Source organism: Perognathus longimembris, chromosome 20 (assembly GCF_023159225.1).
Source record: "Perognathus longimembris pacificus isolate PPM17 chromosome 20, ASM2315922v1, whole genome shotgun sequence".
Lineage (NCBI taxonomy): Eukaryota > Metazoa > Chordata > Mammalia > Rodentia > Heteromyidae > Perognathus > Perognathus longimembris.
Window position 1 is genome coordinate 18,371,779 of NC_063180.1, and position 27,406 is coordinate 18,399,184.

Below are 27,406 nucleotides of genomic sequence, written 5' to 3' on the forward strand. Positions count from 1 at the left end.
TTCTTAGTAAATGCAGCATGTTAGGATCCTGTTAAAACACCTGGGAGAAGGGCAAGGGGCATTTGAGATGGCTGTAGAAAACTCTAGGCTCTGGCACCTGAGAGGCGCCCCACATCTTCCCCTCACCCGCTCACCCATTGGAGCCCCCCAGAAACTACCAGGACGCCCAGAAGAAAAGGTTTCAAGTTCAATAGTCACACTCTCTCCAGATACAAAAAAGCAGTTACAATTCAACCAAACAGAGAAGCTCATGTGCAAAGTCACGGGGGACTGAGACATTGTAGAAAAAGTTAGCTTCAAGATGGTTTTGTGGTTTGTGTATTTTTTTTTGTTTCGAGGGTGTGGCTCTTCCTCGGTCACCTGAACTCAGCAAAGAAATGGGTTATTTTGAAGGATCAACACCGACCCACAGTAAAAACAGACAAATTCTAAAAATTAAAAAAAAAGCATAATTACCCAAAAAATATGTCACTGCTTCCTCCCTCCATATTTTGCTTTTTAAACTTTTTTTAAAAGTTTTTGATTTTTTTTTTTTAATCCTGAAAAGTAGACAGTAAAACAGCTCCTGGAAGAATTTACAACCAACTGCATGAAGGGGCTGGGCTGGGAGGCTGAGGGTTGGGGTGGGGCTCAGGGAGCGGACAGGCCCCCCTCCCCCCCAGTCACTGTGACCAAGGTGGAAGGGGTACTCTCTAGTCAAAAAAGAGATGGGGGCTGGGGGAGGGAGGGAAGAAGGGCAAGTAGAGGGAAACAACAGAAAATAAAAGGTCATTGTTGCCTATCTGAATCCAGAGAAAAATGCCTGGCCTGAGGGGCAAGAAGCCCCTCTGAAGGAAGGCGGCTCACGATGCCCCGTCCCCTCTGGAGGAAGGCAGCCCAGGACGTCCCGGCCTTGGACCAGGACCCACGGGAGTGGGCAGGACTGGGGCAGGTGGTCGCTTAGGCAGGCAGGCGCTGGTGGAGGAGCCCAGGCTGGTGCTACTGTGTGCTGGTGCCGCCGGGTGTGCTGCCCGAGTAGCTCCCGTAGTCATAGCTCCCGTAGTACGGCGGCCATTGGCCCTGGTTCTGATAGTACTGGTTCCACTGCTGGGCGTACTGCAGACAGAAAAAGGGCACACTGAGCTCCGCCCAGCACCCGCTCTTCCCCAGCACCCGCATGTGGGCACCATGGGAGGGCCCACAACTGAGCCAATGCTGCACGGGGGCACTGAGGGACCGCCTGGCTGGCCAGCCCAGAGCTGGACACAGTATTCAAAGCAAGGAGAGAACAGCTGTGGTGGGCGTGGGGGCCTGGGTCAGGGCAGTTCCTTGGCAGCCAGTGCAGATACATTTATTTACATTTGGCTGAATTAGACAAGGGCCTATTTGAGGCCAGTAAACTGCCCACCATTTTAGGGCTAAGGGGAGCCCTGGATTGTACCTACCTGCTGATACTGGTTATAGGCAGGCTGTGGGTAGGTCTGTGCCGTGGGAGGTGGCGGAGGGGTGTAGGGGGCCGGGTTGTAGCCGCCGTAGCTCCCATAGTTGTAGGCAGGTGGCGGCGGAGGTGGAGGCGGTGGGGCTGTGTAGCCCTGGGCATAGCCTGCCTGGTTGTAGGGTGGCTGGCTATAACTTGGCTGGAAGAAAGAGCAAATCTGTGAAACGCTCTTAACTGGACTGCAGGGGGTCAGCTCAGAGGTAGTGGGACAGGGCTGGGGAGCAGAGGCCTAGGGGCTACGGCTCTGCTCCACCCTCAGCCCTATGACTTATGGGGAACAAGGAACATGGCCTCACTCCAAGTTGGCTTCATTTTCTGTAAAACAAAGACCACCACAGACCTAGCCCCTACCACTGCCTTGGGTTTCCAGTGAACACCAGGCACTCAATAAATGCCAGCAGCAGACAGTAGAGACTTTTGGAGCATAAGGATGTCAGCCAGCTGTGGAGCCCCAACAACTGGAACCTCAACAAGGCGAAATCACTGAGCCAAGGTCACAGAACCTAATCCCCAAACCTTCACCACCGAGCTACAGTGCTATGGCACCTGTCATGGCCAGTAACTCAGGGAGGCACAAGTAGGAGGAGCCCAGGCCGACCCCACCCCGGAAATGACCAATGGAAAAGGGCTGGGGGTGTGGCTCAAGTGGCAGTGCTAGGCCTCAATGAGCTCTAACTTCCCTAGCTCCAGCCCTTCAGGGGCCAGGCAAGGCCTGGAGGGCGAGAACTATCAGCCAGGGCACTGTGGGCACAGCCTGGGGGTGTGGGGCAGACAAGGTACTCACTGACCCCAAGGCCCTCTACCAAATGGGGTCAGGGACCCACCACCCAGGATGGAGCATGCTGCGTGGAGGAAGGATGTAAGGTGAGGACAGGTGCAGGCAGGCTGGAGGCGAGCACGTGCGAGCAATTCCCTCCGATTAGTCAGTCCCCTGCCATGTAGAAGGCCAGGGCACCCCTCACCTGCGGGGGGCTGTAGCTGCTCACGGTGGGGGTGCTGGTGTTGGCGCTGGAGCCGGGGATGCTGCTGTTCTTGTAGCTGCCGGGCCCCGGGGGGTTCCGTGCGGGGCTGTAGCTGGGTGGCGGCGGCGGCTGCTGGGGCGGTGGTTGTGGGGGTGGCGGCTGCTGGGGTGGAGGCTGTTGCTGGGGTGGCCGGTTATAGCTGCCTCGGTTGTTGGAGTTGTTGTTATCCCGGTTGTTGTTACCCCAGCGGTTCTGGTTGTAGCCACCACCTCCGCTGCGGTTGAAGCCTGGGTTGGAGACCCAGGAGAGAGCCTGTCATTCCCAGGGTGCACCATAGGGCTCCTGGTGACCTTGACCATGGGCCAGGGCTGGATGGGGGGGACACACCCCAACAGTTATGGAATGAGCTGGGAAGAGGGGCCAGGAAGCAGGACGGGGTGCCTGGGGTGGGGTTGGGGGCATAAGGACACAGTAGTCACGTCCTGTTCATCTTGGCTGTGCATGGCCAGCCTCAGAGCCTTTTCTTTTCCTGTCCTTTCTGATCTGTGGTGGGGACCCTGGCTTAGTCCCCAGTAGCTTAACTGAGGGTCTACTAAGGTGTTTGGCACAGAACTGTGAGGGGGCAGGGCTCAGGGCATACTTTGCCTCACAGCACAGACAGTGGCGCTAAGACATGGGAGACTTCAGGCAAATGAACTTCTGTAACCCTGGCCCTGTGCCAGGTCCTGAGGGGGCCCCAGGACCCCTGGAGGGGCAGCGGGCCACATGAGTGGGCACTGGGCTTCAGAATAAGGCCAGAGCAGCCCGATTCCACAGCAGAAGCTGGGCAGTGCGGGGTCAGCGCTTACCTCCTCGGTAGTTGCCTCCTCCACCACTGCCGCCTGCTCGGTTCTGGAAGCCTCCACGGTTGCCTCCGGGAGGGCCCCGGTTGTCATAGCGCTGGAAGCCACCGCCACCCCCACGGCCCCGGAAGCTGCCGCCGCCTCGGTTGTCAAAGCGCTTTTCGGGGGGCGGCCCAGCCCTGCGGCCTTCCTCGTTGTACTGCCTCACCAGCTTGTCCGCCTCCTCCCGCTGCAGCTCCACAAACAGCACCTCGTCCAGGAAGTCGCCCACGTCGGGCAAGGTGAAGTTGGCTAGGGAAGGGAGGGGAGGTCAGTCCCGTTGGCAGCCATCCCTTCCAGAGGTACTGATGGCTGGCCAGTGGTGGTGGTGGTGGGGGGAGAGGGCATGGACAGTGAGGGAGACAAGAGTTAAGATGGGGTCCCAACCCTCAGGTTAACAAAAGCCCCCCAAACCCCTTATGTGGCCTTATGTGGGAGTGAGACCCAGGCCATGTCCCTTGTTATTGAGAAACTGAGGCATTGTCTATCAATCCACCCAAGGCTCTCTTGCCTTCTCCCTGAACCCATCTAATCTGAAAACCCTTTTGCAGACCCAGTATAAACAAGAGGAAGGGCAAGTCCACAGAGGAACCAGAGTGGGCAGGGACACAGGAGCCCATTCTCTGCAGGACACTGGGAGCCGGTCACTACTACCTTTCATTTCCAAGACAGCATGGTCCGGAACATCCTTCCCCTCCTCATCCGTCCGCTTTATTGTTCGGTCTTTCAGGTCCTCGTCAGTGGGACAAATGACAATGGCTTTCCGCTGGAAGCCTTCGAACGGTCTCATTTTTCGTCTCTGAGCAGACCCATACACATTTGTCTGTGGCAGGGAAAGGAGGAAAGGTGGGTTTCCCCCTGCAGTTTCCCTCCATGGGAATTACAAAGAGCAGTGATGGGAACAGCCTATGGCTGGCTTTGCCTTTCCGTCCTGTTTCCACAACTCCATTTCTCGATGCTGAAGGTGCTTTACGTGCTCATGGGAAACTCAGCCCCAAGTATGGAATAGAGTTCATCTCTCTCCCACTTAGTGCCAGTCCTATTTCCCAGACATAACCTGGACTCAATTTTTGTTGTTGGTTGTGGGGCTTGAACTCACTCTACCACTTGAGCCACAGCCCACTTCTGGTTTTCTGGTGGTTCATTAGAGATAAAAGTCTCATGGACTTTCCTGCCTGAGCTGGCTTTGAACCTCCATCCTTAGATTTCAGCCTCCTGAGTGGTTAGGATTATAGGCATGAGCCCTAATGCCCAGCCTTGAACTGAATTTCTTTGGCACACTTCCACACTTGTGTGGCACTAGACATAAACAGAATTCTATGGCACACACTCTCCTGAAACTTTTTTTCCTTTGGAGATCTGAAGCTCAGGCTGACCAGCGTCAGTCTCCTGCGTGCTGGTGTACAGTGCATGCCGTTACAGTTATGTGTGGCCATTCGATATGGGTGGCTTTCCTGCTGCCTTCCTCCTGAGCAGGTGCTGGCACAGATTAGTGCTCTAGCACACATGCGTGTGACCGAGGAACACCTGCCACAGCGCCAGGTTCTTTGGGACCACAGTCTATGTGTGGCACCACAGGGCTTGTGGACTCAGTTTCTAGTTGCAGCAGGCTGATACTACAGCCAAACCTCACTTGACACTCCCTCAGATGGCTGGAGGCAGAGCCTGACCCTACAGGGATGTACGCTCAGGGCCATTCCAAATCAGTAACCCAACAGAAGCCAAGCAACTAGTGAATCCTATCCGGAAAGCTCGAGTGGCTCTGACATGTGACAGGGGGAAGAAGTCAACATAGAGTGAAATTTGATCACATGGCCAGCAGAAGGAACATTGTCACAGGCTCCTAGGCCTAGTGAAGCTTTATGAAGGATCCTCTTCCAGGATCTAAGGAGCAGGCCAGGGGCTCCAGCAAAGCATGTGGGACATCTGGGCCAAGGTGTGAAATGTTTCCTGAGCCAACTAGATCCTGGTCCAGGCACATGTGTGGGGCAGGGAGGTGAGCTCCTCTCCAACCCTCAACTCCCCAAGTGGGGGCACTGCACCCAGGGCCATCAGTGAGCCTAGGAAAGGCCATAAATGGTGAAGAAAGTAAAGTCCCCCTCCCACTTTCCTCCTCACAACTCTCCTTTTTTTGCCAGTCCTTGAACTTAGGGCCTGGGCCCTGTCCCTGGCTTTTTTTTTTTTTGCTCAAGGCTAACACTACCACTTGAGCCACAGTGCCATTTCCAGCCTTTTCTGTTTATATGGTGGTGAGGAATAGAACCCAGGGCTTCGTGCATGCAAAGCAAGTTTTCTACCACTAAGCCACATTCTCAGCCCAACTCCACTTCTTGAGCAAGAGTCAGCTTTTCTCCAACATCCCAACAAGGAGACAGAAGAGAGGCCCAGAGGCCCTCTGGGGGACAGGGGAAGGGAGTGACATGGTGCCAGCACCAGTGCCCGTGGCTGGCTTTCCTGAAGGAGAGAGACTTGCTAGCTGCTGGCGGTTGTTACCACAGCAAACACAGTGAGGTCAGAGCCCGGGGGCCAACCCGGCCCAGCTGTGGTCACCAGGGCCTGTTGCCAGGAAACAAGCCAACAACAAGCTCAGCCTTTCCAGTCACACCCTGCCTGAAGATGGAGTGAGAGAAAAGAAGAGAGAGTGCAAGAGAAAGGGAGAGGGAGAGAGAGCGTGTGTCCAGGCTGTCTGGGTCTCCCAGCTCTAGGCCATGGCTAACCCAAGAATTAGGCAAGAAACTGCACAGCTGGTTTTGGTGGGTGGCAGGGTAAGGGAGGACACAGCAGGCACAGTGGCTGGCTGGCTGACACCTTGAGCTCTTTGACAGGACCATAGTCCGCCTATGTGTAAACCCTTGTCACACTTAACAGGACCGGGTGCAGAGCAGAGCTGATGTAAGTAGGGTGGGTTTGTGTGTGTGGGCTTCAAGAGGCAAAGGACCAGCAATGCAAGGGAGAGCTGGCTAGTACAGAGAGCAGAGCAGGCTGCAGGCTCTGGGGACAGGGCCGGGTAGAGGAAAGTTCCTCTTCTGCAGTGTCAACTAGCTGGGCCTCCAGAAGGATGGGCTTGAGGCTCTGGCCTCCCCTTTAGAAATGGCGTCAAGCCCAGGAAACAATTATGCATTAACTTATTCCTCATGGCAAAGCTGACTTGGGGCCTGCTTTGAACCTTCAACATCCACGTCCACATCCACCTACTTTTTTCTCATACACAGAATTCTGGAACCCATTTTAGGGACCAAGGCCAAACAGGTCAAGACTATTTCAGGTTGGAGTGGTTTATAGATTCCGGCCTGGAATCTAGCCTCTGATGAATGAGACTCTGTGCCTAGCTATGGTAAACGGCCTTAGCTGAAAACCATCCTCCTCACCTTCAAAGATTAGGGGCCTGGCCTCACCACTGGCCTGGATCACATGACTGGACCACCTGACTCGCACAGTTCTGCCCTAGGAGCCAGCATCCCTGAAGAGCATGGGCACATTTGGTACAACCCAGGCCCTATCCCTGAACCAACCAACACCAGCTGGAGAGCCTTCACAGTGCTCTGGTCCTGTGTGCCAGAGCGCCACAGAAATCCTAGATGGGGCGCCTGGACGGGGCCACTAGACAATCTCCCTGACCCGAAACCCCTTCCACTGGACCACAGGGTGATTTTTTGCCAGTCCTGGGGCTTGAACTCAGGGCCTGGGTACTGTCCCTGAGGTCCTTTTTGTTCAAGGCTAGCACTCTACCACTTGAGCCACAGCACCACTCCCGGCCTTTTCTGTTTATGTGATACTGAGGAATTGAACCCAGGGCTTCATGTATATGTATATGTATATATGTATATGTATATGTATATGTGTATGTGTATGTGTATGTATATGTATAAAAGCACTTTACCACTAGGCCACATGCCCAGCCCTGGGCCACAGGTTTGAAATGGGTTTAGCAGTGAATTGAGGAAAACCAGCCAGGCTGGCAACTCTTTTTAGGAAATCCAGAAGAAGACTGTCAGGGTGGTGTTAATATCTGCACTTGGCCGCTCAGGACAAAAGTAAGTCTCTGAAGGGAGAAGGGTGAAGCAGCAGGCTGGTTAATGGTGGGGCTGAGCTAGAGGAGTAACTCTGACCGACTGGCCCCCAGCTGCCCAGGGTAGGGTTCTCTAGCCCACGTAAAGGCAACGTGGCCCTGAGAGGCCTTCCTCCCAAGCCTTCAATAGGTTCGAGGCCCTTCAGAATTCCAGGAGTCAGGTCCTCAGGGCAGGCATTTGTTTACCAATGCGCTGGCACAGGTTCGTAGTGTGGAGGCAAGGCGGGTTCACAGCACCACCCTGGCATCTGGGGAAGCCCACAGGATATGTTTGTGGACATGTGAACGTCATTACTTGGGGACAGGGATCCATTACCATTTGGGGAATGCTGAAAACCAAGAACTATATTGCTAGCCAAACTCCAAACTGCTGAACCTCAAGTTGGGCCACACCTAGGGTATAAATGACATGGTCCTGGGTGGGTGAGCCTACTCCAATGAGCAGCCCATGAGACTGCGAGTCACAAGATTGTTAGTGCCAAAAGCACATGACCAGGAAAGGGTAGAGCTGGGTGTCAAAGCCCTAGTCTGTCAGGCTCAGAAACCTTCATCTTTCCCATTTTTCTCTGTGGCTCACATCTAAGAAGGTTTGCTGGGTACCAGTGGCTTTACATCTGTAATCCTAGCTACTTAGGAGGCTAAGATCTGAGGATCGCAGTTCAAAGTCCAGGCAGAAAAGGCCCTGTGAGACTCTACTTTCCAGTTAACCATTGAAAACCTAGTAGTGGCGCTGTGGCTCAGGTGGTATAGTGCTAGCTTTGAGCTGAGGAGTTCAGGAACAGTGCCTAGGCCGAGTTTAAGCCCCATGAGCAGAAGGGAAAACAAAAACAAAACCAAACCCTGGAAGTGGTGCTGTGGCTCAAGTGGTAGAGTGCTAGTCTTGAGCACAAGAGGCTCAAGGACAGCACCTAAGCACTGAGTTCAAGCCCTACAATCTTCCCCCCCCAAAGAGGCCTGGATCATGGCTCCAAACTCCACCCACAGGCTGGGCCCCCTGCAGAGCATTGTTTACTTGCAGCCTCATGCATGGCTGACCTCTGAGTAGTGTGGTCGTTCCAGCATTATGGGGAGAAGAGGAAAGGAGCAGAGGGAAAGTCCCACGTGGAAGCTAGGGCCCCTGCCCTCAATCAAATACCTGATCGAGGATATAGTTGCGTTTCTTGCGGGCGGCGATCTGGATGAGACGGTTGAGGCACTGGGTGGCCTGCTGGATCAGGACATCCCAGCGGCCAGCATAGTTTCGCTGCCGGCGCAGGCCCATCACCTGTGGGCAGGAGGTGGTGAGAAGTGAGGGGCCCTGGGTGGAGAAGCCAGTGAGCGCGCGGTGGCTGAGCTGAGTCACAGGCCCTCCTTACCCGCATCTTATCCATGATGGCATTGGTGCCCAGGATGTTGTACTTTTTGGAAGGGTTAGAAGCTGCATGTTTGATGGCCCATGTGGTCTTGCCGGCAGCAGGCAGGCCCACCATCATCAGAATCTACAATGACAAGACAAGAATGGGAGATTATCAAAAGCAGCAGTGAGACACAGTGCCATGGCTTGCTAGGGACTGTGGACTCCAGGACTGCTTCTGGAAAATGGAAGTGGTAAGGGACTCTACTTCATAGAAGAGCTACCAGGACCCAAACACACAAAGCTTGTTCAGTTCTCAGCACAAGGCCTGTGCTGGGTGAGCACCACCAGGTCAGACTCTGGCCAGTAGGCAACAAGCAGTCTCCAACAAGGAGAACATGAGAAGGGCCACGAAGTGGAACTGGCTCACGGAGAGGGCAGGAAAAGTAGCACAATGGTGGAGGTGAACTGGAGCCCGAGCTATGCCTACAAGGCCATATGGAACCCAGCAAACACTAGATGGAACCTAAGTGTCCAACAAGGAGAATGATTCATTTCTGAGGCCACTTAGAATGATGTTCAAAGCCAGGTATGTTGGTGCATGCTTGTAGTCCAACTACTTGGGAGGATGAGGCAAGATCACTTAGTCCAGGAGTTCAAGATTAGCCTGGGCAACACAGCCAGACCTCATTGTAAAAACAAAAGGTTTTCTGTAGGAAGATAAAGCACACAAAGAAATGCTAACTGAAAAGGCAAAAGTTACAAGATCTCAATTATGAGTATACAAAAAAAGATAAAGAATAAGATAAACCCCGTAAACTTATTTTCTTCTTTTGTTGTCAGTTATGGGGCTTGAATTCAAGGCCTGGGTGCTGTCCATGAGAGCATTTTTGCTCAAGCCTAGCTCTCTACCACTTTGAGCCACAGCACCATATCCAGTTTCCTGGTTATTTGGTTAACTGGATAAGAGTCTCATGGACTTCCCAAATGCCTGGGCTGGTTTGGAACCAGGATCCTCCAACCTCAACCTCCTGAGTAGCTAGGATGACAGGTGTAAGCTACCAGTATCCAGCAACTTCTTTCTTTTCTAGCAGAAAAATAAACCACTGTAAGAAAGGCACTGTTTATGATCTAGAAACAGGTCACCAGGGTAGCATTAGGAGTCAAGGCCATGTGTCTTTCCTGCTCCTAGGCAGCCTCGGTGGGAGAGCTGGGTTGTTTAAGCCCCTGCAGAACACTGGGGGCAGAGTACAATCTCCAGGCTTCGAGGAAAACCTTCTAGAAAACTCATTTCAGCCCCATCAAGGTGGCAGTGTAACTACTTCCTTCCCTCTTTGGCATAAGCTACACCAACACTCTCACCTCCCTTCTTGGAGTAGCTGGGAGAAGACGCCATTTGCCCCAAAGTCACCCACGTGGCCCGCTTGTCTTCCTTCACCGCGCCTGGCCAGCATGCTTCTTCTGGTCACAAGGTGGCTCTGGTGAAGAAACCACTCACCTCACATTCTGCCTTGCTCTTTGGTCCGACGGTGCCCCGGATCCGCTCTCCAAGGGGAAGGTGCTGGATGAAAGTGAACCCTGGGAGGACCGAGCAGTAGGGCTCTGCCCGCTGACCGAAGTTGAACTCCACCGCGCAGTTCTTTACCAGGACATGCGGGTAGAGGGCCTGCCCCCCCAAGGCTTCCTTCTGGATCCGGAAGGCGATGCCCATCCACTTTCCATTCTTGGTAAAGGAAAGTTCCACATCATTTCCACATTCAAAGTCCTAGGAGAGAAAAGAGAGAAAGATTGAGTCAGACATGGTAGTGCCTATTTGTAATCTCTGAATTCAGAGGCAGAGGCAGGAAGATCTCAAGTTTGAGGCCGGCCTGTGCTATATAGCTAGACTGTCTCAAAAACCAAATGCAATCAAATAAACTTAAAGAAAACCCAAGGCCCTGGAGTCACAGAGCGGGAAGGTGACACAGAGGGAAAATGTGGCCCGCTATCCAGACTTAAGACCATTCTCCCTGGACACTGAGACAAGTTGGACAACACCAAGGAACAGCTCAAGAGAAGCAGGTGGAAGTGAATAAATAATTTCGGATGCTTCAAGCATCAGAGCCTGGTGCCTGAACAGACAGGCACTCTACCCTGACCTCAGTACTGACAAGGGAGGTGTGCAAAGCTGAAAGAGGAAGGAAGCCAAGTCCATCTCTGCAAATGCACACATCTCCGTGTGCAATGCACATTCTTTGAGATCCCACTTATCCTCGTCCACAGGTCTTGGGGGGGTGACCTGAGCTGCACAGAGGCCAGGGACCAGTTGGAAGCCAGACAAGGACACTTCACTGTCTTTCAGTAAGATCCCCTCCCAGTGCAAAGGTCTCTGAGGAGGGAACCAACCCATAAGCCAAGTGTGAGCAACCAATGGAAATGAAGCAAGTTGGGAAGTAGGAGGGACTACTGAGTTGAGAGAGGTATAGCACATACAAACGAGAGAACACAGGGTCAGACAGGCTAAAGTAGAAACATGATAGAGAAGTTTCGCATACAGCTGGAAAACAATGCAGTGACTATATCTAGTTATCCGTCTCTGCCTCGATCATCCATCCATCTACTCACTCACTCATCTACCCATCCATCCATCCATGCATAGAAGATTATCCATCCATCCATCCATCCACCCATCCATCTGCCCAACAGTTGTTTGTTGCTGTGGTTTAATGGATGTGGCCTTAGACAAGTTCAATTGCACAGGATTTTCTTGGACTTGGTTGAAACATAATCAACAAGTGATTATGAGCTATGTCCACAATGTGCCAGGCACTGAGCTACCTGTAAGGAGCTGGAGTGATGGGGAAAATCTCTCCCTTCTTTCTCCTCAGTATATGAAGGGCTCTCCAAGCCACTTCTACTTTGGACTTGATGCTAATAGCAGAACAAAACTTTTTGCTGTTGTTGTTGGTTTTTTTTTGGTTTTATTTGAAGGGTAGGGGGATAGAACTGGGGATGGAATCCAGGTTCTTCTAGCAAGACCTTTACCAAGTGAGCGAAGTTCAACCAGACTTGTTTTGAATAAGTGAGGGGTCTGGCCAAAACCTGTTTTAGAAAGATAATTCTGGCTGCAGGAGAGAGGTTTATTGCTAAGGAGGCTCAAAACTTGGCAAGCTGAAGCAAAAATACAAGTCTGATTTCTGCCATTTAAAGTACAAGATGAAGCTGGGCACTGGTGGCTCACGCCTGTAACTCTAGCTACTCAGGAGGTTTAGAGGTATGAGCATTGCAGTTCGAAGCCATCCCAGGCAGGAAAGTCCATGAGGTTGGCTATGCTCCCCCCCACCATGAAGGTATGCAGCATGCGGCGCCAGCACTCACTGCAAAACAGCCAATCACATCGTTCTCTGCGAACTTGTCTCCGTAGTTCTCAAAGCGGCTGTTGGTAGATTTCTTCCCTGTGCCTCCATAGCCGTAGGAGAAAAGCTCTTCACCTGAAGAAGAAAAAGGCATGGGAGAGTCCACCTTCCCCCGGCTATGGTTCCCAGGTGTAAGCCAGCGCCTTTCCCATACGTTAGTCCTCACGCTCTTCCAGAGATAATACCCCCGCGGTACCCCAGAACAGAAGGCATTAGTAGACCGAGTGCATGTGGAATGGCACAGGGAAAGGCTGTGTCTTGGCTCAGTCTCCTCCACTCCAGCACTTCCTTCTTTCTCTTCTACATTTTCTCTTTCTCTGCAGAGCATCTGATATCAGCTTCTGCTTCCTGATCAAGCACTCTTAAACACACCAAGCCAAATGAAGTTTGGTGATGAAGGCTTTCCTTGCAACCCTTTCATCCCCCAATCTCCAAAGACAAGGGTGACTGAATTTACTAAAACTCAAGATGATGATTTTTGTCTTCAAATATAAAAAGCATTGTGGTCCCATCATTATTTTTCCCCTGGTGGTACTAGAATTTGGACTCAGGGCCTTGTGCTTGCTAGCCACTCTACCACTTAAGTCATGTCCCCACTCCTTTTGCTTTCTAGTGTCTCGCTTTTTGCCTGGGCCAATATGGATTGTGATCCTCCTATTCATCCTCCTCATATCTCTGGGGGTAATAGCCACACAGCACTGTGCCCAGCTTTCTTACTGACTGATATGGGGGTTTCATGGCCAACTGCCTCTTCTGCTCTAGGGTTGGCCTGGAACTATAGTCCTATCTACTGATCTTCATCTTGCAAGTAGCTAGGAGTACAGGTGTGTAGGACTACCATGGTGCGCCAGCTTTGTTCGACTTTCAGCCTAGATTGGGCTAAGTACACAAGGCTGAAGAACTTATTTTCAGTATTATGTGGAGGGCAGGAAACTGATCTTTCCTTTTAAAGAAGGGGAATAGTTTTCTGAAGACAATTTTGTATTTTCTTCTTATCTTTTCATAAAAGGGTTATTTTAGAACTTTGGCCCTTCCAACTGAAGCCAGACAGCCTGAGGACAGGCAGAACTTATGCTTCTGAGCCCGATGCTGGGTGGGACACTCGGCAGCCATGAGGATCCAGGGGCAGGGGTAATGCTCTCTCCTCAGGAGGACCTGGCTGACTTCTTACCTAGCTGGGTGCTGCAAGAGTCCAGGGACCAGCCAATACGGACAACATGGGGGTCAGGCTCTGTAGAAGGAAGGTGCTTCACGGAGATTTCCTCATTGATCTGAGGACAAAAGACAACAGGCTCATGATGGAGTTTCTGGAAGCTGGTGGGTTATGAGGAAATAGGAGGGAAGTTTATTAGGCATTAACCAATTAGCAATGGCTACCGTGGCTGGGGAAGAGGCTCTGAAGTGCCCATGCCCTCTGAGGGGAACGAGAGCATGCAGGCCAGGGGTATTTCAAATGTGGGTACTTTTCACTTTTAATCCCTCCAGGGAAATGGAACTGTCAAAATATTTGAGAGGAAGATAAATGTCTTTTCAGGGCAACCTAACAGTCTCTATCAAAATAGTAAATTAGAAAGAAGCTGGTGGCTCATGCGTACAATCCTAGCTACTCAGGAGGCTAAGAGTGGAGGATCACAGTCTGAAGCCAGTCAAGGCAAGAAAGCCCATGAGACTCTTATCTTCAAGTAAACGACCCAGAAAGCTGGATGTGGAATTGTGGCTCAAGTGGTAGAGCACAAGTCTTGAGCAAAAAAACAAAAACAAAAACAAAAAAACCCTCAAGGGGCGAAACCCAGAGCCTGAGTTCAAGCCCCACTGGCAGCACAAAACAATAAAAAACCTAAACACAGGTTGGGAGGGGTAGCTCAGTAGTAGAGCACCTGACTAGTAAGCATGAAACCCTATGTATAATCCTCAGCACCACAAAAGCAACATCAAACAGCACTTTACTTATGTGTTTATTTGCTGGTCTTGGGCCTCTCTGTGCTCAAGTCTAATGCTCTACCACTTGAGCCACAGTGCCACTTCCAACCTTTTCTGTTTATGTGGTACTGAGGAATTGAACCCAGGACTTTATGCATGCTAGACAAGCACTCCACCATTAAGCCACATTCCCAGCCTTCAAACAGTACTTTGTAAGCCAGCACTTCTAGTTTACCTTACGAATACATTCATGCATGCAAGTATGTACATATGCAAGGAAACTCAATGCAACATTGTTTTTTTACATTTACATTTGCAAGAAGAAAGAACCATCAAGACACTGGTTACAATCTTAAAACAAACTATAGGCAGAAGTTAGAGAACAGGCAGGCCCAAATGCACTGCTGGGGAGTAATGCCCAAGACACAGTTTTTAGTAAAACAAGTATGGGGGGCACCTTTTTTTTTTTGGCCAGTCCTGGGCCTTGGACTCAGGGCCTGAGCACTGTCCCTAGCTTCTTCCCGCTCAAGGCTAGCACTCTGCCACTTGAGCCACAGCGCCGCTTCTGGCCGTTTTCTGTATATGTGGTGCTGGGGAATCGAACCTAGGGCCTCGTGTATCCGAGGCAGGCACTCTTGCCACTAGGCTATATCCCCAGCCCCTGGGGGGCACCTTTTGACTGTGACGCTAATTACGTCTGAGGTCAAACTGCTTACTTAATATACCTACCCATTTTATTGTGGCTTTTGGAAAGTTTTATTTCATGGGCTGGAGCATTTTTTTTTTTTAATTTCTTGCCAGTCCTAGGGCTTGAACTCAGGGCCTGGGGTGCTTTTGCCCTGAGCTTTTGCTCAAGGTTAATGCTCTACCATTTGAGTCACAGCACTACTTTCAGCTTTTTCTGTTTATATGGTACTGAGAAATTGAACCCAGGGCTTCATGCATGTTAGGCAAGCACTTTGTCACTAAGCCACATTCCCAGCCCTGGAGAATATTTTAACAACTGTGAACTAATAATCCATCTTACAGTTGATGTGGTGAGGGCACTATGTAGCTATTGAGTTTGAGGTATTAAGATTCAAGTCTGATGTGGCAATATCTGTTCCTAAAACTATTCATAGATACTACAAAAAGCCTTTCCCAACATTTCTATTAGAGACTCCTTGGAAGAAAGAGTGTGAGTTTCTGGCTCTCTATAGGTCTATTTCTTACTTGACAATTGAAGCTTCAGTTCAATTCTCAGGAAAACAGTCTCTCATCGTTTTTATTATGACAAATGAGAACATCCTGGCCCACTCTATCTCAGTATTTGAGAAAACAGTAAATTTGTGCACTGAGCACTTAGACTGTTCTCATCAAACATTCATTTTCTTTCTGTCAAGTTCAAAAGCCCTTAGATTCCAAGAAAGAAAAAGCACTGTAGAGTTTGGCAGTTTCCTTAAACGGCACATAAGATGCCACTTAGTGAATGATTTTTTTTTTTTGGTGGGGGTCAGTATGGGACCTAACACTTGGGTTCCAGTGAGCTTAAGGTCCAGTACTTGAGCCATACCAAAAAGAGAAAAATCTGCACACTTTCAAAGCGAATTACTGTACCATAAGAGCACTATCTGATTAAAAATCCAAAACTTTTGAGGGGGAGGGGGTGCTGCTATTATAGGTAGCTTGAATTTTAGGGTCTTACATATATTCTCATTTGTCTTTCTGGCTCACGGCTAGTACTCTATCACTTGAGCCATGCCTCCAGTCTGGTATTTTGTTAACTGGAGACGGAGTCTCCTCAACCTTTCTGCCTAGACTGGCTTTGAATCTAGATCCTGAGACCTTGCCTCCTGAAGAGCTAGCATTACAGGTGTGAGCGGTAGTGCCCAGTGTAAGGAGTGTTTTTCACTTAACTAACATATATATCTGGAATTCTGCTTTGTTTGGTGTTTGTCAGTGATGAACTCTTTATGATGAACTTTTATAACATCATCGAGTTAGTGAAGTATATTGATTTCAGTTTTCAAACACACTCAATACCATTTGCTTAAATAAATGGAAATTTGTCCCTAGGAAATTTCTACAAGGAACATTTTTCAGCTAGTTGCATTTAACTAATATAGCTATGGTAAAAACTGTAGACATTTTTCATAGAACTTTTCCCCACCATTTTAACATGTCCATTTATTTACACAATGCATCTTGTCTAGTGACACTGTCCCATCATTTTCCCTCCTCCTCTCTTTTGCTAGTTATCGTTGAGATGGAGTCTAGTGAACTTTTCTGCCTGGGCTAGCCTTAAACTGCCATTCTCCACATCTAAGCCTTCTGAATAGCTAGGATTACAGGCACAAGCCACCATGCCTGGCTTCTAGGTCATTCCCCGTGTCCCACTCACTCACATTCCCTGTTCCCAGTTCTACAAACACATCCTCACTAGGCTGGCTGGGTACATGCTCCAGCAGGCTATTACATGGCTGGACCTGCTTCCTGTCCTTCCTTTTGCTCTGTTGCTCCCACTTACCTTCATCTCGAAACACACACGGCCCCTTCTGACCCCATAGCTGGCACGGGCTCCTGACCACAGGTACGCAAAGCCCTCGATTGTGAGTGGATAGCCACTACTCCGGTCCCGGGCCACCTTGAAGTGCAGGTCGCAGTTATCTGTGGACGAAAAAGCCTGCAATCGACTAATGCTTTTAACATTTTGTTAAGAGTAACAGAATCCATCATTGGGGAGCATTCCAGGCAACCAATACTCCCTCGAACCACTCTCATTTTGAATATTAAAGTCTGGACTAGTGCGCACGAGCCCCCTACTACCCTATAGGAAGGGGGCTTCCGCTGGTGGAGCCCAATAATGGGCTCCAAGAGAAATGCAGACGAATGTCCCTGATAGCAATATCTACTCATTTCAGCACTTTCAAATTTAGACTTTTAGAGGCTAAGAAAGCTAATCCCCAGCACCATCCTCTCCCACCACCTTCCTGTGCAGAGCCAGATTTCTGTGGCCAACAGTGGTTCAAAACTGTGACTCTGATGTACACAATGCCACCCAAGACCAATGCCCTGGGCAGCACCGGCTCCCTCCCCATCTCCCACCGAGCCCCCCAGGAAGGAAGCCCTGCCTGTCCACCTTGCCCACATGTTCTTCCTTCTCCAGAGGCTGCACTCTACCGCTTCAGACCCCCTCTCAGACCACAACTCCCTATCATGCTCAAAAATGGCTGGCTTTACTCTGGGTAGACTTTGTCTTTTGAGAGCCTGTGATGAGACTAGGCATAAGACATTCTGACCTCTTCCCAAAGCACACGGCCAGTGCGCTTTCAGGAAACACTCAACTGCTGGGCTTCCGCTTCGCTGAGCTTGTGTGCTCAGTTGCCCCGCCCTCCACCTCTCACTCCTGCAAGGGCTCCGGGTTCGGATGCAGTTGGCTTGGAAGCTGCTGGTGCTGTGGAGAGCAATGGAGCTAGGGCAAAGCCCAGGGCAGACCAGGCTCATGCTCAAAGGTTTCACCACAAACGAACTTGAGCGGCTGATGGAAACTGAGCTGTTTCCCCAGCAGCACTCAGATTCCTTTGCTGATTAGATGGCAACCCCTGGCACACACAGGGCAGTTCTGGCCTCTCAGAGGACTCTCACTGAAAGCCCTCTGGGTGTGTCTCCTTCCCAGAGAGACACCTAGGGAAGCGGAATGACCTGCTAAGGCTACGTCCCCTAAGCTGCCTCCCCTCTGTACCAGCAATGTCTCCCCATGGTTGCCGGGGATTCTGGAGGCCAGGCAAACAGTTTCCCAGCACTGGCTGAAGTCGGGGGGGGGGGGGGGGGCGGGGCGGGGGAAGGTGGCAGCCCAAGGACTCACATGTGTCGATAGCCACAAGGGTGTCGTCAAAGTCATCCTCATCCTCTTCTGCAGGAGGCTGAGGAGAGCGGCCCCTGTGTTGGGAGGAGGGTTGAGTCACTCAAGAACAGCTGGAGGAGTGTAGGGGAGGGAATAAAAGCCTCTGTGGTGACTCATGCGTGGTCCCCCCAATGGACTCTACAGTTTAGTGAAAGAATTCTGGGGACTGGGCATGTGGCTTAGTGGTAGAGTGCTCACCTAGCATGTATGAAGCCCTGGGTTAGAGTCCTCAGCACCACAGAAACAGAAAATGCCAGAAATGGTACTGTGGCTCAAGTGGTAGACTGCTAGCCTTGAGCAAAAGAAGCTCAGGGACAGTGTCCAGGCCTTGAGTTCAAGCCCCAGGAGTGGCTAAAGAAAAAAAAAAAAAAAAAAAGAATTCTGGAACCCTATTTGCCCCAAAGCAATCACTGTGAACTCATGGGGCAGGGACAGAGCCAGAGGGGGTGCTCCGTTAGAGATAGGCACCACAATCATATAGGGAGCTTTCTTAGACACCCCAAGATGCAGATCCATGCCCTTGGCCTAACGGGGCTGCCTCAGAGCTTGGCTGCCATTGACTATGGACCACAGTAGCCTAGGGTGCCCCAGGCAGGGTGAGGGCAAGAGCCTGGGCAAACCCCAGGAATTAACATCTGCCTTTATACCTGGCTTCCTAAAATCCTGCATCGGACAGGACTTTGCTATGACCCACATTTTCAGTCTCCCTCGGTGTCCTCAATTATGTACATGATTATCTTCCTACTGAACGCTAAAAAAAGGATCTTGTTAAAACACTCCTAGTTTTGACTGCAGAGAAGAGAGGGGTGCAAGGCGGTGGCTGAACACCCAGCCTGCACAGCTCTATCTGCTGTGTGCAAGATCTGCTGCCCAAGCCCACCTGGCTACTGGCATTCTTTGGCATGCAGGGCTTCTGGCCCTGACAGTCCAGGGCCAGCTAGAAGCCAGCATGAAAAGTGCCTATATCTTTTTTTTTTGGTGCCAGTCCTGGGGCTTGAACTAAGGGCCTGGGCACTGTCCCTGAAATGCTTTTGCTCAAGGTTAGCACTCTACCACTTGAGCCACGGTGCCATTTCTGGCTTTCTCTATATATGTGGTGCTGAGGAACTGAACCCAGGCCTTCATGCACACTAGGCAAGCACTCTTACCACTAAGCTACATGCCCAGCCAGCCTGTCATATCTTAAAGCCATCAGCAAGTAGCTCCTCTGCAACCTCTGCTTGGTAGGGAACAGTGGAAAGAACCCATGCAGCTTTGGCTCTGTGTGTCCTAACTTGTCTTATAGCACAGCAACTAAGCCCCTTCTAACAAGCTAGCGAGCGAGTGGACTTCCGAGTGGACTTCCGCAGGCAGGAAATATAATGTGTCAGATGAAGTCCCAAGCAGGGGAAGGGTTGCCATGAAGAGAACAGGCTTCAGACAGGAGCCCAAGGAGGAAGGAGGGAGGGGGGAGGGAAAGGAGAGGGGGGAGGGAGAGAGATGAGGGGGAGAGGGTTTGTCAGGAAAAGGAAAAGGGAAATGGCTAGAGCAGAGCCCACCCCCTCTTGCAAGCCCTTAAAACTCACTTGCATCTTGGCTACTCCTCTCAGGAGTTTGTGGCTTAGCTGTGTACTAGGTCTGTCATGTCCCTACTCCACTGTTTAGATTGGAAAAGCTCTTTCAAGGGTGCCGTGGCTCACACTTGTAACCCTAACTACAGAAGGCTGAGATCTGAGGATCATGGTTCAAAGCCAGCCCATGCAGGAAAATCTGTGAGACTCTTCTCTCCAACGAACCACCAGAAACCCAGAAGTGACACTGTGGCTCAAAGTGGCAGAGTTGCAGCCTTGAGCAAAAAGAGCTCAGGGACAGGACAGTGCCCTGAGTTCAATCCCCATGACCAATAACAAAAATTAAAAAAAGTTCTTTCACTGGAGGGATACAGATGAACCAGGACCAGCAGGGGTATACTAAGGTGAAGGGCCGAGGAGGTGCGCTACAATCTCACAGCTAAGAATGTAGGGCACTTGGAACTGGATGTGCAGGTGAGAAGCAAGGAGGAAATAGAGAAGGAGAAAGTTGAAGGAAGCTGGGTCTGGCACCAAGTGTGGGGAGAAGAGCCAGCCGCTGTCCCTTACACGCACCTCCGGTCCTCTCGGTGCTCAAAGTAGCCACGCCCCCGGTTGTCTTCATAAGGCCTCTTTCGACTCTGGAATTGCTGTCTGTCTGGCTTGAGCTGAGATGCTTCAGGTGGGAGGAAGCTGGGGGGTGCTTCTTGCTTCATCTCCGTCTTTAAGTCTATGGCCAGGACAAGTCAGATGGTCAAGACACCCAGAAAGCGCTCAGCTACTATGTTTCTGACCCTGTTACTCCAGGAGAGGCTGGCCAACTCCTGACTCCTGCTGAAGGATGGGGCTGTCCCGGCCTCAGGGAGGAATGAAGGAGGCAGGCTGACAGTCACACAGTGGACTTTCAGGCTTCCCGAGAAGGGGCACCCTTGCACTACAGAGGACAAGCTTGTTATGTGCCTTTGGGAACACCTTAAACTAAGAGGCTTTGACCCACCCTTTCCAATTTCTCCACCCCAAAAATCTTTATACTGTAGTCCTTACGCAGTGCCTTCAGTCTGACAAGAGGAAAGAGGGGAACTTGAGAGATCATTGTGGTCCTACTAAGTGCAGTTGCTCACACTGTGGCCCTACTAAGCGCAATTACTAACAATGTGGCCCTACTAGACATTTGTTACTCCAAAAGGGAGGGTCTGCAGCCTAGCCATCCCAAAGGTGGAACTACCTTATTAAGTCACATTATAAACCAAGGAGGGCTAACATTTCATGGAATGACAAAGCTCCAGCCTGAGACTCCAAAAACCAGTTAACTAAATCATGAACTCAGCCTTGCACTATTTCTCGCTCTACGACCCCACACCTGATGCTGTGGCTCATCTCAGCACTCTACCAAAGCCCACCCAGTGGCCCCCCCCTCAGCTTTTATGGACGCATCAAGGCTCCTGGTCTCCACGACAGCAGTGATATTTGGTCATCTTGAAGATCGCTTCATGGCTACTGGAGCAGACCCCTGGTGAATGGCTGCTGCTAAAAGGAAACACCCACGTTGGCCAGATGCTCCCACACGCCGCAGACCTCAATACAAGTCTGCAGTATAACCTCCATTCATCAACATCCTGAATCACACACACAAAACACCAGGGGATTTCACTTGTGGATGGACCAAATGGAATTAGAATCAACTAGATTCACTAAGCACTTGGGTGGCTCAAGAGGGTCACAAGTTCAAGGCCAGCCTGAGCGACATCCTAAGACCCAATCTCAAAAACCAAATTAAAACAACAAAGGCCCTGGGGCTACAACATCAAGGATGGAGGTGGGGAGCGACCTAAGTTCAGGCTCTGTCATTTTCTAGTAGCATTCTGAGCCAGGTGCTGGTGGCTCACACCTATGATCCCAGCTACTAGGAGGTTGAGATCCAGCCTAGGTAGGAAAGTCCCGTGAGACTCTTATCTCCAATTAACCACTAGGAAACTGGAAATGGAGCTGTGGCTCAGAGTGGCAGAATGCTGGCCTTGGGCAAAAGAGCTTAGGGACAGCACTCTGGCTAAGTTCAAGCCCTATGACCAACAAATTAAGTAAATACAATGAAAAGTTTTAAGCGCCCGCTTCAGTTCTGCAGTAGAAGCCACCAACTCAATTTATGAAACAAGAGAAGCTGGGTTCTAGCTGATGGGGTAACAGGGTACATGTTTGAGACACCAGGTTTACTTTAACCTAGGACTTCTTAAAAGCTTTTTTTTTTTTGGCCAGTCCTGGGGCTTGGCTCTGGGCTGAGCTCTGTCCCTGGCTTCTTTTTGCTCAAGGCCAGCACTCTGCCACTGAGCCACTTCTGACTATTTTCTGTATATGTGGTGCTGGGGAATCGAACCCAGGGCCTCATGTATATGAGGCAGGCACTCTTGCCACTAGGCCATATCCCCAGCCCCTTCTTAAAAGCTTTTAATGTTCTAATCTCCAAGATAGATTAGATACATTTGGCTAAAGAACCCTTTTCAAGGAGCAGTAATATCCTAGGACAATTATTCTTCAGAACACAGGATACCAAGCTGGGTTTACAAGGCTTTCTGGCTTCCACATTGTGACATTCTAAATAGGACTCAAGTATTAACTTCAAGTACTGCCCTGGGGTACTGGTTCTAAAACCTAAAAGGACATCATAAACAGTCCCCTTTCCCAACACTATCAAGTATGCAAGAATTCTTTGCCTGAAAAACCAAACAGAGCTGCACATGGGAAGGCTTATGACTTGAAAGGAGGACACAGGAGGAATGCAGTTTTAGGCTAGCCCTGGGGAAAAATGTTAGCAAGACCCTGGCCATTCTGGTACATGACTATGATCTACTTGGGAGGCAGAGATAGGAGGATCACAATCCAAGGCTGGACCCAAGAAAAAGTATGAGATTAATCTAAAAAATAAAGCAGAGGGATGCTAATGGCTTATGCCTCTAATGCTAGTTCTCCTGGGAGGCTGAGAACAGGACTGTTATAAGAGACTAGCCAGAAAAGTTTACAAAACCCCTTCATACCTCCTAGCTGAGCACAGTTGTATGCCTGTCATCCAGCTATAATAGAAGGCCCACAATAGGCACATCACATTCCTGGGCAGGAAGCAAGACTATCCCTAAAAGGGCTGGAGGCATGACTCAGTGAATGTACTTCCGCCTAGATGTGGGAGGTCTTGAGTTCAAATCAGCATTGCCAACCTCCCCTCCCCCCCCCCCAAAAAAAAACCAAAGCAAACTAAAAACACAAAAACCACTAGAGCAAACAGCAGATGTGGCTGGGGCTGTAGAGCACTTATTTAGTTAACATTTGTCCTGAGTTCAAACGTTCCCTCAAAGTCAAACCAAACCATAGCACAGTGACAAAAGCCAGAAAACTGCCCAAGCTGGGCACAGTCTCACTTGGACTGGGCTTCCATCAGGCAGCCCAGGACTTTCCTACCTGGGGGATAGGAGGATGGTGGTGGCTCCATATCTAGCGGTCTCCCGTCATAGCCTGACTCATTTTCCTGCTTGATGACCTGGGTCTCGTAGAACTGGTTCTGCCTGGGAATATTGTCCATGACATCTTAAGACAAGAGAAGCAGGCAGTTAGATGGGTGCTACTGGAGGCCTGGACTAACAGACGGCCTTACTATGCGGGACAGTCTGCAGAAGGGGAAGAAGCGACTCTAGTTTACCTCTCCAAAGGCTGCAAGTCCATACCTGTAACCTGGCCCTACAGAAACCCAGAATGCAAACCCAACAGACCCATAACCACTCTAGTGGAGAAGTGGGGTCAGGCCGGGGGCCCAGCTTGGCCTCAAGTCCCTAACGCCAGTTCTGTGGGCATCTGGCACTCCAGGGAGCCTGGTATAAAGCCAGAGGCCCTAGCTGTTCTGGATGGTGCAGTGCTCAGGGACTGGCATTCAGAGTACAAGCTTAAAAATATTCAGAGCACACACTGGTCCTAAGCCCCATTGGTACAGCCAAACTTTTCTTTTTTGGTTCTGGTCCTTGGGCTTGAATTCAGGGCCTGGGTTCTGTCCTTGAGCTTCTTTGCTCAAGACTAGTGTTCTACTACTAAGCAACAGCTCCATTTCCAGCTCTTTTGGTAGTTTATTTGGAGATCAGAGTCTCACAGACTTTCCTGCCTGGGCTGGCCTTGAACCACGATCCTCGGATCTCAGCCTCCTGAGTAGTTAGGATCACAGGTGTGAACCAACTTCTTTTAAGAATCTGGAACTGACAACAGTTGCAAAGGCAAAGGGGAAAGGGTAGCCACTTCAGCTGGAAGAAACAAAAGGAAACCCAAGGGGTGTGTGTCTTTGGGCTGTTAGCAGAGCTAGAGTTAGGTCAGAAAAGACCAGGAGGAAGGAACTCAGCTCAAGACTGGCAACATTATTCAAGAAGCATATGCATCACACCAGACCCAGGACACAGCAGAGGACCAGCGTGCCCCAGTGAGGTCTGAGCAGATCTTTATACCAAAATAAACTCATTTTGATTGTGTCAGGGGCTAGCAATACCAAGAGTTGAGAAAGGGACCTAGAAAGGAACCTAAGCCTCAACTCAAAGGATGTAGGCAATGACTCACGGATGTGAACCCAGAATATTCCTGGGCTGGGAGCACACATGGGAAAGCTTAGAAGTGGGACTGGACAAAGCACCAGACCAGATGTTTCAAGGAGAACCTCGCAGACAAACCAGAGAGAAGTTTTTGGAAACTTGGATGGCAATGTGCAGGCAATGGGCCCCAGGGGCAGGCTGCTGCTAGGTGCACTGCTATGGCCCCTGCCAGGTGGGGCCAGGCAGAACCACAGGCAAGGAGAGACTATTCTTGCCACTAGTTAGTTAACTGATTGGATCCTTTCTCAGAGGACAAGTACATCTGGGTACAAACCAGGTACAGTCCAAAGGGAGAAAAGCCCCAAGTCACGTGGCTACAGTATCTGTTTACGAACACTAAGGGAAGTTGCAGGGGGACATGAGGGGCCGAAAGGATTTTTGTCACAGAGAATAAGGCAGAGAGGAAAAAGTCATCTCCTTAACTGGAACACAGGGCCCTTTCAAACCTTTTCAAATTCTGCTTTTATCAGGCAGCAGTGTTCTCCCCACAAAGCCTCTCCCCTCCCACCAAATCTCTCCTGTACCCACCCACAGATGCAGCTTTGCCTGGAGAATCTGGGGGTGGGGGGGCTCTCCACTAGAATCCATCCCCTTTCTAATGACAGGTAGGCCTGGTATGAGTTTGTAACAATCCTGAGGTCATTATTGTAACCATTTTACAAACAAGGGAACAGGTTCACAGAAGTAAAGTGGCTTGCCTACCAAGGAACCAGACTGGACACAGTGAGTCAGGGTCTGGAGTCTGCTTTGAAGTACGGAACTCACCTTCCAGAGACCCTTTTGGCAGCCAGTCAGTCGAGGGAGACCTCCCCTCGCTGCACCTGCCAGGGTCCCTGAGCTCTATCTAGACAAACATATCTACAGGCCACACTGCTGTGGAAGGGTACAGGTCTCTGCCACGGGAATTCCCAGCATGTGGCTTCTGGGCACCCCAAACTGACACTCAGGTTGCCCCTTCCAGGAGATCCCATCTTTCTTGAACAAGTCAGTTCCTAATGGCAATCCCAAGTTCCTCCTGTGACCTCATTTCTTTCCTTGGTCTCCTAGCTTGGAGCTCCAGGGAGGGCCCTCTTTTTCCAGAAACACCACAAACCCTGGATGCCAGAATCAGGCAGCCCTTTCTAAGCTCGTTATTCTATTCCCCCCAGTACTAGGGTCCTCTCTCCTCAGAGGACTCAGATCTGCTCGAACCCCTTCTGCTCCCCTGGCCTCTTTCTCTTGGGCACACAAGTAACTGCTTCTGGGGACCCAGGAGCCCTCTCTTGGAAGCATTCAGCCCCAGAAGCACTCCCCCCTTCCCCTCCCACTGGCACCTCAGGGAGGTCCTCAGCCAAGTCAACAGGGTTCCTTTCTATTTCTACATCCTACGAGCTTCCCCCTGGGGCATATGTGCAAGCCCAGCTGCCCACTCTTCCCCTGCTGGACACAAAAATCCACCTGAAGTACCACCAACTTGATTTCTGCCCCCATCCATCCTTCACTATCCAGTGTAACCCAAGCCTATTCTGCAACAACCACGGAGGTATCGGTCCCCCAAGTCCTTTGTCCTGTCCAGCCACTCACTGGCCTGACACCAAAGTTTCCCTGAATCTCCTTCAGAAAGCCAACCTGAACAGTCCCCCAAATCTCCCAGCACCCAATATCCAACCAAATGGCATATCCCTTAAAATTGCTCCCCCCCCCCATTGCCCTGGAAGAGAGATGCAAGTTTCCCACAGTCCAATGAAAGTCCCGAATGCAAACATCCCCCTAAACCGATCCCCAGCTATACACTAAGCGCGCTCAGCCCCCTGCAACCACTGACAACCTCACCAACCCACCCCAGAACGCCAAAGCGCACAATTCCCAGGTAACTCCCCGTAGCCTGCAAACTCGAGGAAGCTTCGAAAACTCTCTCTCCTCCGGCCCTCTAGAAACACAAGGTCCCCCCAAATCCAGAGCACCCCCAAACGTAAAGATTGCCACGTCCAAGAACCCTTCTCAAGACCCCCTGGAAAAGAAAAATGAAAAAGGCTAGTCCTTCCGACTTTCTCCGGCTCCAGAAACAGCGGTTTCCGGTCTCCGAGCCTCACAGGGTCCCCAGCTTATCGATGCCCCAAGACACCCCGCCAATCTTGGATCCCCCCCCACCCCATCACCACCACCGCACCCAATGCCCTCGATCCGCCCGATCGTCCCCGAGGCCCAGGTCCCCTGATTCTTTTCTCCCCCAAGCGGCGGGTGTTGGGCTCGATCCGTCGACCCCGACCTCCGGCGCCGGGCTCCCGCGTCCCCCGGACTCCGGGCCTCCCGCCCCCCGCCCCGCGCACTCTCACAATGTCCATCCGGCCCCGAGTAGCCGCCGGGCTCCGGGTGCGGCTGCAGCCCGGGCGGCGGTGGCTGCGCGGTCCCCTCCAGCTCGGAGCCCCCCTCGGTCTCGACCTCCTCGTTGTGGTGCCCGGGGGGCGGCCCCGGCTCGTCGTCGGCCTCGAGTTCCCGCTCGTCGTCGGGGTCCTCGGCCTCCAGCGCCGCCTGCAGCCGCTCAGCAAGCTCGGCCTTGAGGCCGCGAGTGTCCAGGCCGCGGCGCTGCAGTTCCTCGCGAAGTTCGTTCACCTTCAGACGACGTACATCCATGGCCCGGGCCCCCGGGGCGGCCCCCGAGCCCGGCCCGGCCTCCCAGGGTTCGATTCCCCCCTTAAACCTTTCCTGTCAAGAGGCAAAAGGGGGGGAGAGAAGGGGGGGGCACTCCAATGGCGGCAGCGGCTCAAGATGGCCGCCGCCTCCCCCCCCTTCGTCCGTGCCCCGGGAGGATGCTACACAGGTGCCAATTGGCCTGTGCGCGAGGGCAACGGGCGCGGACCCGGAGGTTCAGCCAATCAAAGTGTGGCTTTCAAAAAAAATAACAGGGAGAGGGCTCTAAGAGTTGCCGAAGAGGAAGCGTTGGTCTACGTCGAAGCCGCAGCCCGGAGCGGAGGGCGGGAAAAGGAAGGAGGCGGAGCGCATACTGATTGGTTAGCGTCCGCGCGCGAGCTGCTCGAATGTCAAATGAGGGATAGAGAGTAATGATTTGGACCAATTAGCAATGAGATTTCAGAACGAGCACCACCCTCCCTTTCCCCCCATGCCTTTCTTATCTTGTCCTTCCATCCAATTTAAAGTGTCTCTGTAACGCCCATTCTGATTGGTCTAAATCTCCCGCCCCTTGAGAAGTCTGAGCGGGTAAAATCACTAGCACCAATCAAATCGCGGGGCTGGAGCAGGACGAATGTGTGTGTGGGAGTGAGGAGGGGCAGACGGAAAGTCCGTCAAAAACCTCTATTTCCTGTTGTCTTTAAGAAACCGGAAAT

At 51.3% G+C, this 27,406-nt stretch overlaps 1 protein-coding gene across 3 annotated transcripts; it reads right to left on the reverse strand.

Moving 5' to 3' along the window:
• Positions 1–512: 512 nt before the first annotated feature.
• Positions 513–26,950, reverse strand: Hnrnpul1 (heterogeneous nuclear ribonucleoprotein U like 1). 3 transcript variants are annotated; one of them, XM_048330039.1, is made up of 15 exons: positions 26,396–26,946; positions 22,915–23,040; positions 20,044–20,197; positions 17,882–17,955; positions 16,544–16,683; positions 13,289–13,388; positions 12,080–12,192; positions 10,221–10,487; positions 8,745–8,867; positions 8,525–8,653; positions 3,975–4,143; positions 3,288–3,572; positions 2,440–2,726; positions 1,425–1,616; positions 513–1,095 (listed from the first exon to the last, which is right to left on the reverse strand). In XM_048330039.1, exons 1-15 carry the CDS (start codon positions 26,691–26,693, stop codon positions 979–981), a joined length of 2,574 nt encoding a protein of 857 aa, XP_048185996.1. In that variant the 5' UTR covers positions 26,694–26,946; the 3' UTR covers positions 513–978. The 3 variants fall into 3 exon arrangements, with proteins under 3 accessions (XP_048185996.1, XP_048185998.1, XP_048185997.1); XM_048330041.1 differs by having other exon boundaries at positions 26,502–26,641; XM_048330040.1 differs by lacking the exon at positions 22,915–23,040 and having other exon boundaries at positions 26,396–26,950.
• Between the last annotated feature and the right edge of the window lie 456 nt (positions 26,951–27,406).